General features: G+C 65.3%; 1 protein-coding gene across 1 annotated transcript in view; it reads right to left on the bottom strand.

Annotated features, from left to right (window-relative positions):
- LOC106049625 (SH3 and multiple ankyrin repeat domains protein 1) overlaps positions 1 to 17,469 on the bottom strand; it is a 42,599-nt gene that overhangs the window by 8,436 nt on the left and 16,694 nt on the right. The window contains 11 exon segments of the mRNA XM_066989435.1: positions 83 to 180; positions 1,057 to 1,103; positions 1,106 to 1,171; positions 1,981 to 2,037; positions 3,188 to 3,211; positions 3,994 to 4,075; positions 4,876 to 4,952; positions 4,955 to 5,009; positions 7,925 to 8,049; positions 8,631 to 8,713; positions 17,328 to 17,403. Of these exon segments, the coding sequence (XP_066845536.1) occupies positions 83 to 180; positions 1,057 to 1,103; positions 1,106 to 1,171; positions 1,981 to 2,037; positions 3,188 to 3,211; positions 3,994 to 4,075; positions 4,876 to 4,952; positions 4,955 to 5,009; positions 7,925 to 8,049; positions 8,631 to 8,713; positions 17,328 to 17,403 (790 nt within the window).

Genomic DNA, 17,469 nt, shown 5'->3' with positions numbered 1-17,469 from the left:
TGAGGAGGGTCTCAGGGGTCTGGGGGGGGCAGGGTCTGGGGGGGGGCTGGGGGGGGGTCTTGGGGTGCCCCCCCCCACTCACCGATGGATTTCTGGCGCAGCATGAGGCCGTGGGGGGCCCGGGGGGCAGGAAGGGGCGGTCGTAGCCCCCGGCCCCATGCGGTGCGGCTCGAAGGGCGCCTGGAGGGGGGACGGGGACGGGGCGGGGGGGGGGGATGCATCAGGAGACCCCCCCGGGCACCCAACACCCAGGGGATTTCCCCCTCCGGGTGACCCAGAGATTTGGGTGCCCCCACCCAAGCATCACCCAAGAGCCCCCCCCCCCCCCCCCCCAAAAGGCACCCAAAGGTCCAAGTGCCCCCCCCCCCAAAAAGCACCCAAGGCCCCCACCCAAGGGTCCCAGACACATGGGTGCCCCCCACCCAGAGCACCCAAGACCCCCTCCTCAAGACCCCAAAGCACCCAGAACCCCCCCCCCATGGGCACCCAAGACCCCCCCCCAAAGGGCACCCAAAGCTCAAAGCGCCCCCCCACCCCCCAGGAATCTGCCCCCCACCCCCAAAAGCACCCAAGCCCCCATCCCCATGGGCCCGAGGCCCTTGGGTGCCACCCCCCAGGCCCTTGGGTGCCCCCCCCCAGGCCTTTGGGTGCCCCCTCCAGTCCCTTGGGTGTCCCCCCCCCCTTGGGTGCCCCCCCCACCCTTGGGTGCCCCCCCCCCCCCCCCCGGTCCTTGGGTGCCTCCCCAGCCCTTGGGTGCCCCCCCAGCCCTTGGGTGCCCCCCCCCACCCTTGGGTGCCCCCCTCCAGGCCTTTGGGTGCCCCCCCCAACCCTTGGGTGCCCCCCCAGCCCTTGGGTGCCCCCCACCCTTGGGTGCCCCCCTCCAGGCCTTTGGGTGCCCCCCCCCAACCCTTGGGTGCCCCCCCAGGTCTTTGGGTGCCCCCCCCCGACCCTTGGCTGCCCCTCCAGACCTTTGGGTGCCCCCCTCCCCCTCAACCCTTGGGTGCCCCTCCCAGCCCTTGGGTGCCCCTCCCCCACCCTTGGGTGCCCCCCACCCACCTCAGGCCCGAAGAACGCCTTGGGGCGCGTTTTGCCCAGGGGGGCAGGGGGGCGCCCGGCCCCTCCCCCGCGCTGATGCTTTGCTGCGCCGCCGCCAGGATCTCGTCCAGTTTGTCTGGGGGGGGGGGGGGACACACATCGGGGGGGGGGGGGCACCCAGTGTCACCCTGGGGGGTGGGGCTCCCCCTGCCACCCCCCTGCCGGGGGACACTGGTGACAAGGGGGGGCAAATGGGGGGTAAGGGGACAAGGGGGACAAGGGGGGGGCAAGTGACAAGGGGGGCCCATGGGGACGAGGTGGGGGGGGGGCGGGTGACAAGGGGGGGCCCAGGGGGACAAGGGGGGCAGGTGACAAGGGGGGGGGACAAGGGGGGGACCCAGGGGTCAAAGGGGGGGCACCCAGGTGACACTGGGGGGGGCACCCAGGTGACATTAGGGGGCACCCAGGTGATGGGGGGCACCCAGCTGACATTGGGGGGGCACCCAGGTGATGGGGGGCACCCAGGTGACATTGGGGGGGGCACCCAGGTGATGGGGGGCACCCAGGTGATGGGGGCACCCAGGTGACATTAGGGGGCACCCAGGTGATGGGGGGACCCAGGTGACATTGGGGGGCACCCAGGTGGCACTGGGGGGGGCACCCAGGTGACATTGGGGGGCACCCAGGTGATGGGGGGGCACCCAGGTGACACTGGGGGGGCACCCAGGTGATGGGGGGCACCCAGGTGATGGGGGGGGCACCCAGGTGACATTAGGGGGGCACCCAGGTGATGGGGGGGCACCCAGGTGACATTGGGGGGCACCCAGGTGATGGGGGGACTCAGGTGACATTGGGGGGGCACCCAGGTGACATTGGGGGGGGGCACCCAGGTGATGGGGGGGGGCACCCAGGTGACACGGGGGGGCACCCCGGGGTGTCCCTCACTCAGCGCCATCTGGTACACCGTGCGCTTCTTCTCCGTGGCCGACGCCGGCTCGTACTCTGCGGAGAGGGGGGGCGATGGGTGCTGGGGGGGGCAGTGGGTGCTGGGGGGTTTAATGGGTGCTGGGGGGTGTAATGGGCTCTGGGGGGCGATGGGTGCTGGGAGGCGATGGGTGCTGGGGGGGTGTTGGGGGTGTAATGGGTGCTGGGGCTGATGAGTGCTGGGTGCTAGGGGGTGATGGGTGCTGGGTGGGGTGTAATGGGTGCTGGGGGGTGTAATGGGTGCTGGGGGGTGCTGGGGGGTGATGGGTGCTGGGGGGTGTAATGGGTGCTGGGGGGTGACGGGTACTGGGAGGGTGCAATGGGTGCTGGGGGGGATGGGTGGGATGGGTGCCGGGGGGTGATGGGTGCTGGGGGGGCAGTGGGTGCTGGGGGTGTAATGGGTGCTGGGGGTGCTGGGGGGTGTAATGGGTGCTGGGGGGTGATGGGTACTGGGGGGTTGTAATGGGTGCTGGGGGGGGGTGCTGGGGGGGTGCAATGGGTGCTGGGGGGGCAGTGGGTGCTTAGGTGCAAAGGGTGCTGGGGGGGGCACGATGGGTGCTAGGGGGCAATGGGTGCTGGGGGGGCAATGGGTGTGCAGTGGGTGTGCAATGGGTGCTGGGGGTGTGCAATGGGTGCTGAGGGGTGTGCAATGGGTGTGCAGTGGGTGTGCAATGGGTGCTGAGGGGTGTGCAATGGGTGCTGAGGGGTGTGCAATGGGTGTGCAGTGGGTGTGCAATGGGTGTGCAGTGGGTGTGCAATGGGTGCTGGGGGGTGTGCAATGGGTGCAGTGGGTGTGCAATGGGTGTGCAGTGGGTGTGCAGTGGGTGTGCAATGGGTGCTGGGGGGGGGTGGTGCAATGGGTGCAGCAGCCCCCACGGCAGCGCATGGGGGTGCGGCGGGCGTGCAAGGCCCTCGCACAGGCGTTGCACGAGCGTTCGGTGGGCGTGCAAGACCCGTGCGAGCTGCACACGGGGGGGGGGGGCGATGAGTGTGCAATGAGCGTGCAACGGGGCGCGCGAGCGCCCGCGTGAGCCGGAGGCGTGGGGAGGGTGCGATGGGTGTGCAACGGGGGGTGTGGCGAGTGTGCGAGGCGCGTGCGAGGCGTGTGCGAGGCGTGTGCGAGGCGTGTGCGAGGCGTGTGCGAGGCGTGTGCGAGGGCCCCACTCACCGGCGCGCTTCTTCCAGGGAGAGACTGGGGGAGACACGAGAGGACGTTACGGGGGGGGGGGGGGGGGGCACAGGGGGGCTGGGGGGGGGGGGGGGCACGGGGAACCCCCCCCCGTGTGTGTGGGGGGGGGGGGCACCTTTCGGGTCATGGGGGGGGGGGTCCCAGAATGGGGGGGGCATGTTAAGGGGGGGGGGGGGTCTGTGGGGGGGGGACACCCCAAGACCCTCCCCCCAGTGCCCCCCCCCCCCCACTCACCCTTCTCCACTGTGCCGCCGCCGGCGGGGGGGGGCAGAGAGCAAAGGTCAGAAGTCAGCGATGCAGCCCCCCCCCCCCCCCCCCCCCTTAATGCCCCCTCCCCGAAACCCCCTGGGACCCTCCCCACACCCCCCCCTTGCCCCCCCCCCATAAATCCAAGGGACCCCCCCCCCCCCCCAGTTCCCTTAGGGACACCCCCCAAAGCCCCCCCTCAAGCACCCTCCACCCCCCCAGTGACCCCCCCCCCCCAAATTTCATTTAGGGAACCCCCAGACCCCCCCGGACCCCCAGACCCCCTTAAAGCCCCCAGGACCCCCCATAGCCCCCCTAAAGCCCCCCAGGACCCCCCATAGCCCCCCTAAAGCCCCCCATACCCCCCCCCAGCACCCCCAGTACCCCCAGTACCCCTACCCCCCCCCCCCAACCCCTTCAGGGACCCCCCCCCAAAAAAAAACCCAAAGTCCCTTAATCACCCCCAAAGCCCCTCCCCACCCCCCAAGCCCCTTAAGGCCCCCCCCCAAAGCCCCCCCCCCCCCTGACCCCCCCCTCACCCATCTCCTCCAGCTCCGAGGTCATGGACTTGGAGCGCAGGGAAATGGCCGGGGCCGGGAGGCGCCGGGGCTGGGGGGGGCCGCTGGGGGGGGGGGGGGGGGAGTCAGGGGACCCCCATATCAGGCACCCCCCCGTTAACCCCGTGTCGGGGCCCGCCCCCATAACCCAAGTTATAGGGGTGCCCCCCCCATATCCCCACTGTTGGGGACCCCCCCCAATGGGCCCACATTTTTGGGTGTCCCCCCCCATGGACGCAAACTTTGGGGTCCCCCCCATAGACCCAAATTTTGGGGGTCCCCCCCCCATTGAGCCAGATTTTGGGGTGCCCCCCCGCAAGAACCTTGCTTCGTCCTCAGTTTTGGCACTCCCCCCCCCCCCAGACTCAATTTTTGGGGATCGCCTCCCCAATGGGTCCCCCATGTCCCCTGGGTGCCCCCCCATGTACCCCCATTTCAGGACCCCCCCCCCCATCCACCCCCATTTCAGGACCCCCCCCATCCACCCCCATTTCAGGACCCCCCATCCCAAACCATTGGGGACCCCCCCAAAAAACCCCAGCTTTTGGGGTCCCCCCTTACCCCAAACTATTGGGGACCCCCCTTGGAGCCCCATTTCCCCCCCCCCACATCCCAGACGCTGCCCCCTCCCCAAGCACCCCAATTTTGAGGTCTCCCCCCACCCTAAAATATTGAGCCCCCCCAAGACTCCCCCAAATCAAAAATACCAGGGACCCCCCAATTTTTGCCCCCCCCCCCCAGGACCCCGTCAAACACCCCCATTTTTCTCCTCCCCCTCCCCAGCTATCGGGTCCCCCCACCCCCAAAAGGGGGGTCCCTCTGGCTGCCCCCCCCCCCATCCCATTTTTTTGGGGGGGGGGTACCCCTTCGGCGGGGGCCCTCCGGGGCCTCGGGGTGCCGCGTCACCATGACGACCTTGAGCACCAGGCTGTTCCCCCCTGCCGGATCATGTTGACCACCTGGCGGTGCCCGACCTTCACCACGTTCTGCCCGTTCACCTGCAAGGGGGCACGCTCACGCCTTGCACGCGCGCGAACGGCTGCTTGTGCTAACGCGTGCGTGCGAATGCACGTGCTGGAGCTGCGCGTGTTGCTGCATGCACGTGGAGATGCATGCACGTGAGTGTATGCACGTGCTGGTGCATGCGCGCGCTCGTATGTGCTGCAATTGCGCGCACTGCTGCATGCACACAGAGATGTGTGCACCTGCATGTGCATGCACATGCACGCACCTGCTGCATTCGCGTGCGTTGCTGCAAGCATGGGGAGATGCATGTGAGATGCACCTGCTAGTGCATGCATGCAGATGCATGTGTTGTGATCGTGTGCAATGCTGGACACAAAAGCAGTTGCATACACATGGCTGCATGCACCTGCATGTGCATGCGCACAAATCCACATAGCGCAATTGCATGAGTTGCTGCATGCACGTGTAGATGCCTGCAAGTGAGCGCATGCGCCTGGTTGTGCATGCAAACACACACGCTGCAATTGCATGCGTTGCTGCATGCACACACCGGTGCATGTGCGTGTGGGTGTGTGCATGAATGTGCATGCTGTGATCACACGCATCGCTGCATGCCAATGGGGGTGCGTGCACATGAGTGCATACACAGAAATGCACGCTCTCACAAATGCATGTGCTACAGCTACATGCATGGGTGCGCACACGGGATGCATGCTTAGGAGTGTGCACACACCTGCAAGTGAATGCACGCTGATGCACACGCTGTGACTGCATGCATTGCTGCACACAGAGACGTGTGCACACAAGTGTATGCATCTGCAAGTATCCCCACGCAAATGCATGTGCTGCGACTGCATGCATTGTTGCAAGCACAAGGCAGTGAATGAAACAGAGTGCACGCGCCTTTGAGTGCATGCACACAGGAACACATGCTGCTCTTGCATGCATTGGTGCACACAGATATGCATGTGTGTGAGTGCATGCCCTTGCAAGTGTGCACACACAAAGGTGTGTGCTGCAATTGCGTGCATTGCTGCATGCACATGGAGGTGCAAGCTTGCAAGTGCATGCACACAAATGGACATGCAGCAAGCACACAGATAGCTGCACACATGTGGAGGTGCATGCGTGCAAAAACAACACCTACACGTGTATGCACAGATGCGTGCTGCAGTTGCATGCGCCTGAAAGAGGGCAAGTGTGTGAAGAGATGCACGTGCTGCAGAAGCATGCGTGGCTGCACACATGTGCAGACACATGCATGTCAAGGTGTGTGCCTACAAGTGCATGCCCCCAGATGCACATGCTGCAACTGCATGCACTTGAATACAGGCAAGTGCAAGTGCATGCAGAGAGATAAGCATGCTGCAAATACAGGCATGCCTGCATGCACTCAGAGACACATGCATGCAGGTGCATGCAGCTGCAAGTGCATGCTCACAAATGCATGTGCTGCGGATTCATGTGTGGGAATGTCTGTGCCCACAAGTGCATGCACATGCAAGTACATGCTCATGCGTGCGTGCATGTCTGCATGTGCATGGATACTCATATACACGGATGTTTGCACATGCAAGCACATACAAGCACATGAACATTATGCAAATGAGCACATGGCTGCACGCATGTAGAGATGCATGGACGTGGATGCACACAGCTGCAAGTGCAGGCGATGCAAATCTATGCACAGCTGTATGGATGTGGAGGTGTGTGCATGTGAATGCACACAGCTGCTAGTGCATGCACACAGCTGCGAGTATACACGCGGAAATGTATGCACTTTTGAATGCATGTATGGGTGCATGCACACACCCTGCAAGTCCTTGCACACAGATGCACGTGCTGTAAGCTCATGCACAAGGCTGCACACATGCAGGCGTTTGCCTGTGAATGAGCATGTGTGCAACTGCATGCACATTACAAATGCACATCAGCAAGTGTGCAAGCACAGATGTGAGCACTAACACATGCAGATGCATATATGCATGTACCTGCACCTGCATGCACGTAAATGTATGCACTGCAAATGCACACACAAATGTGCTCACAGATGCATGTGGTGCACGTGCATGCATACAGCAGCACACGTTTGCAGATGCATTTGCAGTAATGAACATGCGGCAAACAAAAAATGCGCACAGAGCAAATGCTTGCACACATGCAAACCCAGGTGCATGTATTCACAGAAGTGCACGTGCATGCACACGGATGCACCAACAGTGTGTGCGTGCGAACAAATGCACACAGACGGGTGAATGCAAACACATGCAAAAACATGAATGCATGCATGTGCAAGTACATGCACAGAATTGTGCAGTGCAAACACAGCTGCAAATGCGTGCACATGAATTCAGACGCAAGCAAATACATGCACGTGACTGCACAGGTGTGCAAGTACATGCACCAGACTTGACCCATGCAAGTGGATGGGCACGCAAGCAGACGGATGTGCATGCATGCAAAATGCATGCATGTTAATCAATGCACGCAGACACATGTAAGGGTTTGCAAACCCGTGAAATGCGTGCGTGCAAAAGGCAGGTGCTGCAAATGCATAGGGGTGCTTGTGTGCACATGCATGTGCATGACTAAAGCATGCACGTGCATGCACAAGGACGTAGATGCATGCACACAAATGGGTGCACATGCACGCAAATATGCGCACACTGACACAGGCATTGCACACGCACCACACATGCACACAAACGCATGCGTGCGGATGCACACACGCACACACAAATGTACTCACACGTGGATGCAAGCACATGCATTCCCAAGCTGCACACGCGTGTGCTCAGCATCCCACAAGCCTGCAGTTTGCAAGCAGGAGGCAGACCTGCTGCGAGCGTGTGCACGCTCGTGCATGCGTGCAGGTGCTCGTGCGTGCTCGTGCGCGCTCGTGGGTGTTCGTGCACGCGTGCAGGCGCTCGTGCACACTCGTGCACACCTCGATGAGGAAGTCACCCATGCGCAGCCCGGCCCGCCAGGCGACGCCGCCCTCGTCCACCGACTCCAGGTACTGCAGGGCCGGGAAGGCCGGGGTGGGCGTGAACTCCTCGATGGGGGTCTGCGCTGTGGGGGGGGCGGGGTCACCCCCACCGCCCCCCACCCATACACCCTGACCCCCCCAAGCATCCCCCATCACCAGGACCCCCCTCAGTGCTCCATTGGCACCCAGACCCTCGCCCAGGGACCCCCCAACTCTCCCCCAAGCCCCCCTGGGACACCCCCAGACCCCTCCACGTCCCCCCCCCCCAGACACCCCCAAATCCCCCCAGACCCCCTAAAGCTCCCCCAGACCCCCAAGGTCCCTCCAGGGATCCCCCAACCCCCCCTCCAGACCCCCTAAAAGCCCCAGGACCCCTCAAAGACCCCCAACCTCCCCCCCCATAACCCCTTAAGGACCCCCCAAGCCCCCCCCAGACCCCTCTGAGACAACCCCAGACCCCCAAAACACCTCAAAGCCCCCAGACCCCTCCAGGACCCTCAAAGCCCCCCCAGGGACCCTCAAAGCCGCCCCGAGACCCTCCAAAAAGCCCCAGGATCCCCCCGAAAAGCCCCAAGACCCTCCCCAAAAGCCCCAGGACCCCCCAAAAAGCCCCGATACCCCCCCCAAAAGCCCCAGGACCCCCCCCCCAGGACCCCCCACTCACCCTTGGCCCCCGCAGGACGGAAGCCGAAGCCCTCGTTGTCCTTCTTCTGCAGCAAAACCGTCTTCTCCTTAATGATGTAATCACTGGGGGGGACACGGGGGGGGGACACGGGGGGACACGGGGACATGGGGGGGACACGGGGACATGGGGGGACACGGGGGGCACGGGGGGACATGGGGGATACGGGGACATGGGGTATATGGGGACATACACACGGGGGGGCGTGGGGACATGCACGGGGGACACGGGGTGGGGGGGGGGACATGGGGGGGACACAGAGGGTGACACGAGGTGACTCAATGTCCCCAGGGTGTCCACCCCCCCCCCCCCCCCGGTCCCCGTCCCCGCGTGCACACGCACACTCGCACACGCCCCACGCGTGTGACAGCGTCACAGGTCCCCTGGTGTCCCCACACGTGTCCCCACGTCCCCGTGTCCCCACGTGCATGCGCAGCCACGTCCCCACGCGTGTCCCCATGTCCCCACGCACGTCCCCATGTCCCCACGCGTGTCCCCATGTCCCCACGCACGTCCCCATGTCCCCGTGCATGTCCCCGTGTCCCCACGCACGTCCCCATGTCCCCACGCACGTCCCCATGTCCCCGTGCATGTCCCCGTGTCCCCACACACGTCCCCATGTCCCCACGCACGTCCCCATGTCCCCACGCACGTCCCCATGTCCCCACGCACGTCCCCATGTCCCCGTGCATGTCCCCGTGTCCCCACGCACGTCCCCATGTCCCCACGCACGTCCCCATGTCCCCACGCACGTCCCCATGTCCCCGTGCATGTCCCCGTGTCCCCACACACGTCCCCATGTCCCCACGCATGTCCCCATGTCCCCATGCATGTCCCCACGCGTGTCCCCACGCGTCCCCACGTCCCCGTGCATGTCCCCGTGTCCCCATGCACGTCCCCATGTCCCCACGCGTGTCCCCACGTCCCCATGCATCCCCACGTCCCCATGCATCCCCGTGTCCCCGTGCACGTCCCCATGTCCCCACATGTGTCCCCATGTCCCCACGTGTGTCCCCACGTCCCCGTGTCCCCACGTGCATGCACAGCCATGTCCCCACGCGTGTCCCCACGACCCCATGTGTGTCCCCCTGTCCCCACGCACGTCCCCATGTCCCCGTGCATGTCCCCATGACCCCACACGTGTCCCCCCGTCCCCACGCACGTCCCCACGCGTGTCCCCACGTCCCCACGTGCCTGCCCAGCCGTGTCCCCACGCACGCCCCCCCCCCCCCCCCCCCGTGTGCCCCCATGCACACGCGTGGCCCTGTCCCCACGTCCCCACGCGTGTCCCCATGTCCCCAGGCACATCCCAGGGTGGGTGAATGGCCTGCCCCCCCCCCCCCATTGTTGTGCCCCCCATGTCCCCACGTGCACGCACAGCCCAGCCCCCCTACAAGTCCCCACGCCCCCCCAGCGTCCCCCCGTGTCCCCACGTGCACACACGTCCCCCCAATGTCCCATGCATGTCCCCATGCACCCCCCATCCCCATGCCTCATGCCCCCCCCATGCCCCTATGCCCCCCACATCCCCATGCCCCCCCCATCCCCATGCCCCCCACATCCCCATGCCCCCCCCATATCCCCATGCCCCCCATATCCCCATGCCCCCCCCATATCCCCATGCCCCCCCCCATATCCCCATGCCCCCCCATATCCCCATGCCCCCCCATATCCCCATGCCCCCACATCCCCATGCCCCCCCAATGTCCCCATGCCCCCCCATATCCCCATGCCCCCCCATCCCCATGCCCCCCCATCCCCATGCCCCCCAATGTCCCCATGCCCCCCCATGTCCCCATGCCCCCCCACATCCCCATGCCCCCCCCCCATATCCCCATGCCCCCCCATCCCCATGCCCCCCCCACATCCCCATGCCCCCCAATGTCCCCATGCCCCCCCATGTCCCCATGCCCCCCCCACATCCCCATGCCCCCCCATCCCCATGCCCCCCCCATGTCCCCATGCCCCCCCATGTCCCCATGCCCCCCCACATCCCCATGCCCCCCCCCCATGTCCCCATGCCCCCCACATCCCCATGCCCCCCAATGTCCCCATGCCCCCCCACATCCCCATGCCCCCCCCATCCCCATGCCCCCCACATCCCCATGCCCCCCCACATCCCCATGCCCCCCCCCCCATGTCACCCCGTCCCCCCCCCCCCCCCCACGACCCAAACAACAGTGACAGAAACAGCCGGGGGGGGGCACAATATGGGGGGGGGGGGGGCAACATAGCAGAGGGACAACATAGAGCCGGGGGGGCAGCATAGAGCGGGGGGGGGCACAACGTGGGGGGACACAAGCTAGCGGTGGGACAAGATAGGGGACGGTACGGGGGGGGCACAACGTAGGGGACGGGGGGGGGACAACTTGGGGGGGGGCATAACATAGGGGGACAACATGGGGGGGGGGGCAAAGTGGGGGGGGCAACACGGGGGGGGACAACATAGGGGATGACATAAGGGGCAAGGGGGGGCAATATGGGGGGGGCAACATAGGGGACAACTTGGGAGGGACGAAGTGGGGGGACAAGGGGGGACACAACATGGGGGGGGACAACTTGGGGGGATAATATGGGGGCAATGGGGGGGGCACAATATGGGGACACAGCGTGGGGGGGATAACATAGGGGACAACGGGGGGGGACAACATGGGGGGACAACATAGGGGGCAACGTGGGGGGCACAATATGGGGACACAACGTGGGGGACAGATGGGGGGGGCGATAAAAGGGGACGACATGGGGGGGGGACAACTTGGGGGGGACATGGAGGGGACATGGGGGGGACATGGGGGGATATGGGGGGACACGGGGGGATATGGGGGGGACATGGGGGGACATGGGGGGGGACATGAAGGAGGGGGGGACATAGAGGAGGGGGGGACATGGGGGATATGGGGGGGACATGGGGGGATATGGGGGGGACATGGGGGGGACACGGGGGGATATGGGGGGGATATGGGGGGGGGGACATGAAGGAGGGGGGGGGACATAGAGGAGGGGGGTGACACGGCGCAGGGGGGGGGGGGGGCTGGGCAGATGGGGGGGGGGGGTGGGAACACCGAGCGTGCAAGAGGGGAGGGGAGGCGGGGAGGGGGGACAGGTCCGGGCCCCCGCGTACCTCGGGGGGCGGGGGTCGGGCTCTGCCGCCCCCCCCCGCCCCCTTTGCCCCCCCCCGTACCTGTAGATGTACCAGACGCTGCGGCGGCGCGGGCCCAGCGCGGGCCAGCTGGAGGAGAGCGCGGGGGGGCGGCGGGGGGCGCGCCCCGCCGGGCCATGGCGCTGCCGGGGGCTCTGCCGCATCCCCCCCCCCCCCTTCCCTTCCCCCCCCCCCCCGCCCCGCGCCGCCCCGCGACGACGCCGCCCGCGGCCGCTGCGCCGCTCGCGTACGGCGGGGGGGGAGGGGGGGGCGGGGGGGGGGCACCGGGATGGGACCGGTAAGGGACTGGGGGGGACCAGTAGGGGACTGGGGGGCTGGGATGGGACCAGTAAGGGACTGGGGGGGATGGGAGAGGACCAGTAGGGGACTGGGGGGGCTGGGATGGGACCAGTAAGGAATTGGGGGGGGATGGGGGGGATGGGAGAGGACCAGCAAGGGACTGGGGGGCTGGGATGGGACCAGTATGGGACTGGGGGGGGATGGGAGAGGACCAGTAGGGGATTGGGGGGCTGGGATGGGACCAGTAAGGGACTGGGGGGGGATGGGATGGGACCAGTAAGGGACTGGGGGGGATGGGAGAGGACCAGTAAGGGACTGGGGGGGCTGGGATGGGACCAGTAAGGGACTGGGGGGGGATGGGGGGGATGGGAGAGGACCAGTAAGGGACTGGGGGGCTGGGATGGGACCAGTAAGGGATTGGGGGGGACCAGTAGGGGACTGGGGGGCTGGGATGGGACCAGTAAGGGACTGGGGCTGGGATGGGACCAGTAAGGGACTGGGGAGGTGGGAGAGGACCAGTAAGGGACTGGGGGGTGGGAGAGGACCAGTAGGGGACTGGGGGGGCTGGGATGGGACCAGTAAGGGATTGGGGGGGGACCAGAAAGGGACTGGGGGGGATGGGAGAGGACCAGTAAGGGACTGGGGGGGCTGGGATGGGACCAGTAAGGGATTGGGGGGGGGACCAGTAAGGGACTGGGGGGGATGGGGGGGATGGGAGGGGACTGGGAGGGACTGGGGGGAGACTGGGATGGGACCAGTATGGGACTGGGGGGCTGGGATGGGACCAGTAGGGGATTGGGGGGGCTGGGATGGGACCAGTAAGGGACTGGGGGGGATGGGATGGGAGAGGACCAGTAAGGGACTGGGGGGCTGGGATGGGACCAGTAAGGAATTGGGGGGAGGACCAGTAGGGGACTGGGGGGGGACTGGGGGGATGGGAGGGGACCAGCAAGGGACTGGGGGGAGACTGGGATGGGACCAATATGGGACTGGGGGGGGACCAGTAGGGGACTGGGGGGCTGGGATGGGACCAGTAAGGGACTGGGGGAGGTCTTGGGGGGGCTGGGATGGGACCAGGAGGGGACAGGGGGGAATGGGGAGGGACTGGGGAAGGACTGGGGCTGGGATGGGGGTTGACTGTGGGGGACTGGGGGGGACCAGTATGGGACTGGGGGGCTGGGTTGGGACCAGGAGGGGACTGGGGGGGACCCCTAGGGGACTGTTGGGGGGCTGGGAGGGGACATGGAGGGACTGGGGGGAACTGGGATGGGACTGGGGGGGACTGGGATGGGACGAGTATGGTACTGGGGGCTACTGGGGGGGGGGCTGGGTGGGACTGGGGTGGGACCAGTATGGGACTGGGGGGACTGGTATGGGACCAGTATGGTACTAGGGCGTACTCAGGGGGCTGTCTGGGGGGGACTGGTATGGGACCAGTAGGGGACTGGGGGAACTGGGGGGAGACTGGTATGGGACCAGTAGGGGACTGGGGGGAACTGGGATGGGACTTCGGAGGACTGGGGGCGGGACCAGCAGGGGACAGGGATGGGCCTGGTATGGGACCAGTATGGGACTGGGGGGAGACCAGTATGGGACTGGGGGGAGACTGGAATGGGACTGGAGGGGACTGGGGTGGGACCAGTATGGAACTGGGGGGACTGGGATGGGAGCAGTATGGAACCAGGGGGAATGGGGAGGGCACTGGGGGGGACTGGGGGGACCAGTATGGGACCAGTAGGGGACTGGTGTGGGACTGGTGTAGCACCAGTACGGGAATGAGATGGGACCAGTATGGGACCAGTATGGGACTGGGATGGGACTGGGGGGAACTAGGATGGGACCGGTAGGGGACTGGGATGGGACTGGGGGCTAACTAGGATGGGACCAGTAGGGGACTGGGATGGCACCTGGTGTGGGACCAGTATGGGAGTGGGGGAAGGGGGGAGAGGGGGGACACACGCCTGGGGAGGGACCAGTATGGGACTGGGGTGAGACCAGTATGGGATTGGTACAGGACGTGGGTGGGACTGGTGTGGGACCAGTATGGGACTGGTGTGGGACCAGTACAGGACCAGTATGGGACCAGTATGGGACATGTACAGGACAAGTACAGGACAAGCATGGCACCAGTACAGCACCCAGTATGGGACCGGTCTGGCACCAGTATGGCACCTAGTGTGGGACCAGTATGGACCAGTATGGGACCAGTACAGGACCTGCCTAGGACCAGCATGGCATCAGTATGGCACTCAGTGAGAGACCAGTACAACACCAGTAAGGGACCAGTAGAGCATCAGCACCCAGCATGGCACCCAGTGTGGCACCAGTACAGCACCTCCAGAACACCAGTACAGCACCAGTACAGCACCAGCACCCCCAGAACAATACCAGTACAGCACCAGTACAGCATCAGCACCCCAGAACAATACCAGTGCAGCACCAGTACAGCACCCAGTATGGAACCAGTACAGCTCCAACACCCAGTACAGCACCCAGTACAGCACCCAGTACAGCACCAGTACAGCTCCAGCACTCTCACAGCACCAGTATGGCACCAGTATGGCACCAGTACGACACCAGTACAGCTCCAGCACCCTCACAATACCCAATACAGCACCAGTACAGCACCAGTGTGGCACCAGTACGGCACCAGCACCCAGTTCAGCACCACTGGGGCACCCTAAAATGCACCCTGAGCACCCAAAATCCAGCACCGCGACCCTATCGTGGCACAAGGGCTCGCACGGGGATTTGCACGGGGATTTGCACGGGGATTTTGCACGGGGATGTGCACAGGGATTTGCACGAGGGTATTTGCACATGGGGATTTGCACGGGGATTTACACAATGGTTTTGCACGAGGGGTTTGCACGAATGATTTGCACGAGGGTTTCGCACGGGGATCTGCACGGCCGTTTTGCACGAGGGTTTTTGCACGATGCTTCGCACGAGGGATTTACACAAGGGGTTGCGCGGGGATTTGCACGGGGATACACACGAGGGATTCGCACGAGGACACCCGGTGCCGCGCGCGTGCACGGGGACACGGGACGGCACACGCGTGTGGGGCACACGCACACGCACTCACACGCAGCCCCCCCCCGGCTGCCCCACGACCACCCCGTGGCCCCCAGCCCCCAAATCCCCCCCAACCTGCACAAGTGCCCCCCCCCCAGCCCCACAACTGCCCCATAAGCTCCTGCCCCACAGATCCCCCAGCCCCACAGCCCAACTGCCCCCCAGCCAAGCAATTACCCCCCAGCCCCATAACTGCCCCCCTGGCCCCCACAAGCAACTGCCCCATAGACCCCCCAGCCCCATAACTGCCCCCCAGCCCCACAAGCAGCTGCCCCATAGGTCCCCCAGCCCCATAACTGCCCCCCAGCCCCACAAGCAGCTGCCCCATAGACCCTCCTGCCCCATAACTGCCCCATAACACCCACAAGCAGCTGCCCCATAGATCCCCCAGCCCCACAACTGCCCCCCCAGCCCCATAACTGCCCCCCCAGCCCCATAACTGCCCCCCAGCCCCGTAACACCCCCAAGCAGCTGCCCGTAGACCCCCAGCCCCACAACTGCCCCCCCAGCCCCACAGCGCCCCACAAGCAGCCGCCCCACAGACCCCTCCGGCCCCATAACTGCCCCCCATGCAATTGCCCCATAACCGCCCCAGCCCCCCCAGCTGCCCCCCTCCCCCTCCCCCCCAGCCCCCCAACTCACCCCGGCTCCTCCGGCCCCATGGCGCCGGCCGGGGGGTCCCACAGCACCCATGGGTGCCCCCGGCCCCCCCCCAGCGCCCCGAAGCCGCCGCCGCGCCCCGAAGCCGCCAAAGTGGGACGGGGAGGGGGTGGGGTGGGGGAGGGGAGGGACATGGGGGGGCGGGGGGGGGAGGAACCAGGACAGGACCCAGGGGAGCCCCTCCCCCACAGCCGGAGGGGGAGGGGCACAGGGAGGGGTGGGGTGGGGGATTTGGGGTGATCGGGGGCATTTGGGGTGTTCTGAGGGGACTTGGGGCGTTTGGGTTGGTTTGGGTGGGTTTGGGGTCTTTTGAGGGATTTGGGGCATTTTGAGGGGATTTGGGGTGTTTTGAGGGGGTAAGGGGGGACTTGGGGTGTTTGGGGCGGATTTGGGGTGTTTGGGGCGGATTTGGGGTGTTTGGGGTGGATTTGGGGTGTTTGGGGTGGATTACGGAGGATTTGGGGTGGATTATGAAGGATTTGGGGTGGATTATGGAGGATTTAGGCCTTGTAGAGTGCTTGGGGGGGAATTTGGGGGGATTTGGGGCGTTTGGGGTGGATTGGGGCCATTTGGGGTGGTTTGGGGGCATTGGGGGCGGTTGGAGGGGTTTGGAGGGTTTGGGGAAAATTGCGATGTTTTGGCGTGATTTAGGGGGATTTGGGGTGCTTGGAGAGGATTTGGGGGATTTGGGGGGATTCGGAGTGGTTTTGGTGCTTTTTGGGGGATTTAGGGCGTTTTGGATTGTTTGGGGGACTTTGGGTGAACTGACTTTGGGTGAACTTCAAGGTTTTGGGGTGTTTGGGGGCATTTAGAGTGGGTGGATTTGGAGGGTTTGGGGGAACTTGGGGTGATTTGGGTGGATTTGGGACGTCTTAGGCGGATTTGGGGTGCTTTCGGTAGATTTGGGGACTTTGGGGTAAATTTGGGGCGTTCTGGGTGCATTTAGGGAGGTTTGAGGAGCTTCGGGGCGTTTCCAGGAGACTGGGGACGTTTGGGGATTTGAAGCGTTTTGGGTGGATTTTGGTGGATTCGGACTCTTTGGGGGGATTTGGGGCATTTTGGGGGCATTTGGGGCGTTTTGGGGGCATTTGGGGTGTTTTGGGGGCATTTGGGGTGTTTTGGGTGGGGTTGGGGGTTTGGGGCTGTTCTGGGGGGATTTAGCAGTGATTTGGGGTTTTGGGGGTGCTGGGGGGACTTGGGACATCCTGGGGGTGTTTGGGGCGATTTAAGGGGATTTGGGGGCATAGGGGGATTTGGGAGGGCTGAAGCTCTTGGGGGGTGGGAGCATTTTGGAGGATTTGGGGTGAATTTGGGGGGATTTGGGGTTGGGGGACACTTTGGGGGGGGGGGGGGGGGCATTGAGACTTGTGGGGAGCATTTGGGGGCGATTTCATGGCTTATGGGGCTGATTTGGGGCGTTTTGGGGACAAGTGGGGGGGGACTCGGGGTTGGGGAGGGTCCTGGGGAGGGCTGGGGGGTTTTGGGGTGCGGGGGGGCCTCACCTGGGGGCGTCGAAGCTGTCGTAGGAGCCCACGGTGTAGTGGCGGAAGAGGCGCTTGGCTTTGTCGCTGCGGCTCTCTGGGGGGGGGGGGCACCGGGGTCGGGGGGGCCCCGGCACCCCCAAACTGGGGGGGTGGATCCGGG

Source organism: Anser cygnoides, unplaced genomic scaffold (genome assembly GCF_040182565.1).
Source record: "Anser cygnoides isolate HZ-2024a breed goose unplaced genomic scaffold, Taihu_goose_T2T_genome scaffold_44_1, whole genome shotgun sequence".
In the NCBI taxonomy this organism is placed as follows: Eukaryota; Metazoa; Chordata; class Aves; order Anseriformes; family Anatidae; genus Anser; species Anser cygnoides.
This window is presented reverse-complemented; position numbering and strand designations above follow the sequence as displayed.